This window comes from Pterocles gutturalis, unplaced genomic scaffold (assembly GCF_000699245.1).
Source record: "Pterocles gutturalis isolate BGI_N339 unplaced genomic scaffold, ASM69924v1 scaffold1027, whole genome shotgun sequence".
NCBI classification, from domain to species: domain Eukaryota; kingdom Metazoa; phylum Chordata; class Aves; order Pterocliformes; family Pteroclidae; genus Pterocles; species Pterocles gutturalis.
The window spans coordinates 5,731-6,035 of record NW_010109809.1 but is presented as its reverse complement, the minus strand read 5'-3'; the positions used below and the strand labels follow the sequence as shown (position 1 = coordinate 6,035).

The 305-nt window shown below is 66.2% G+C and overlaps 1 protein-coding gene across 1 annotated transcript in view; it reads right to left on the bottom strand.

Annotated features, from left to right (window-relative positions):
• SEMA3G (sema domain, immunoglobulin domain (Ig), short basic domain, secreted, (semaphorin) 3G) overlaps positions 1-305 on the bottom strand; it is a gene marked incomplete at both ends in the record, with an annotated part of 6,609 nt that overhangs the window by 3,751 nt on the left and 2,553 nt on the right. The window contains 1 exon segment of the mRNA XM_010073075.1: positions 262-300. Coding sequence (XP_010071377.1) covers positions 262-300 — 39 coding nt within the window.

Here is a 305-nt window from a genome sequence, read left to right as displayed (position 1 = left end):
AGGGGACGTGTCTGGAAAGGCAATGCCTGGCCAGAAAGGTGGGGGAGCCGGGAAGGTGTAGCGCAAGGGCAAAGAGGCAACAGGGACCTGGTTCCTGACACCCCCCCCAGTATTCAGTGTGGGGGAGGGGCAAACATCGCACCCAGCATCCCCAGGTAGTCCCAAAGCCCCCCAGGAGGGAGGCAGAAGATGGGGATCTACTTCCCCGGGGTGTCCTGCCGGGGATGCTCGGGATGGCACCCCTCCGCCGCGCTGCCCTACCTCCCCGCGGTGCCCCACGTAGACGAAGGCGCAGATGGGGGGGA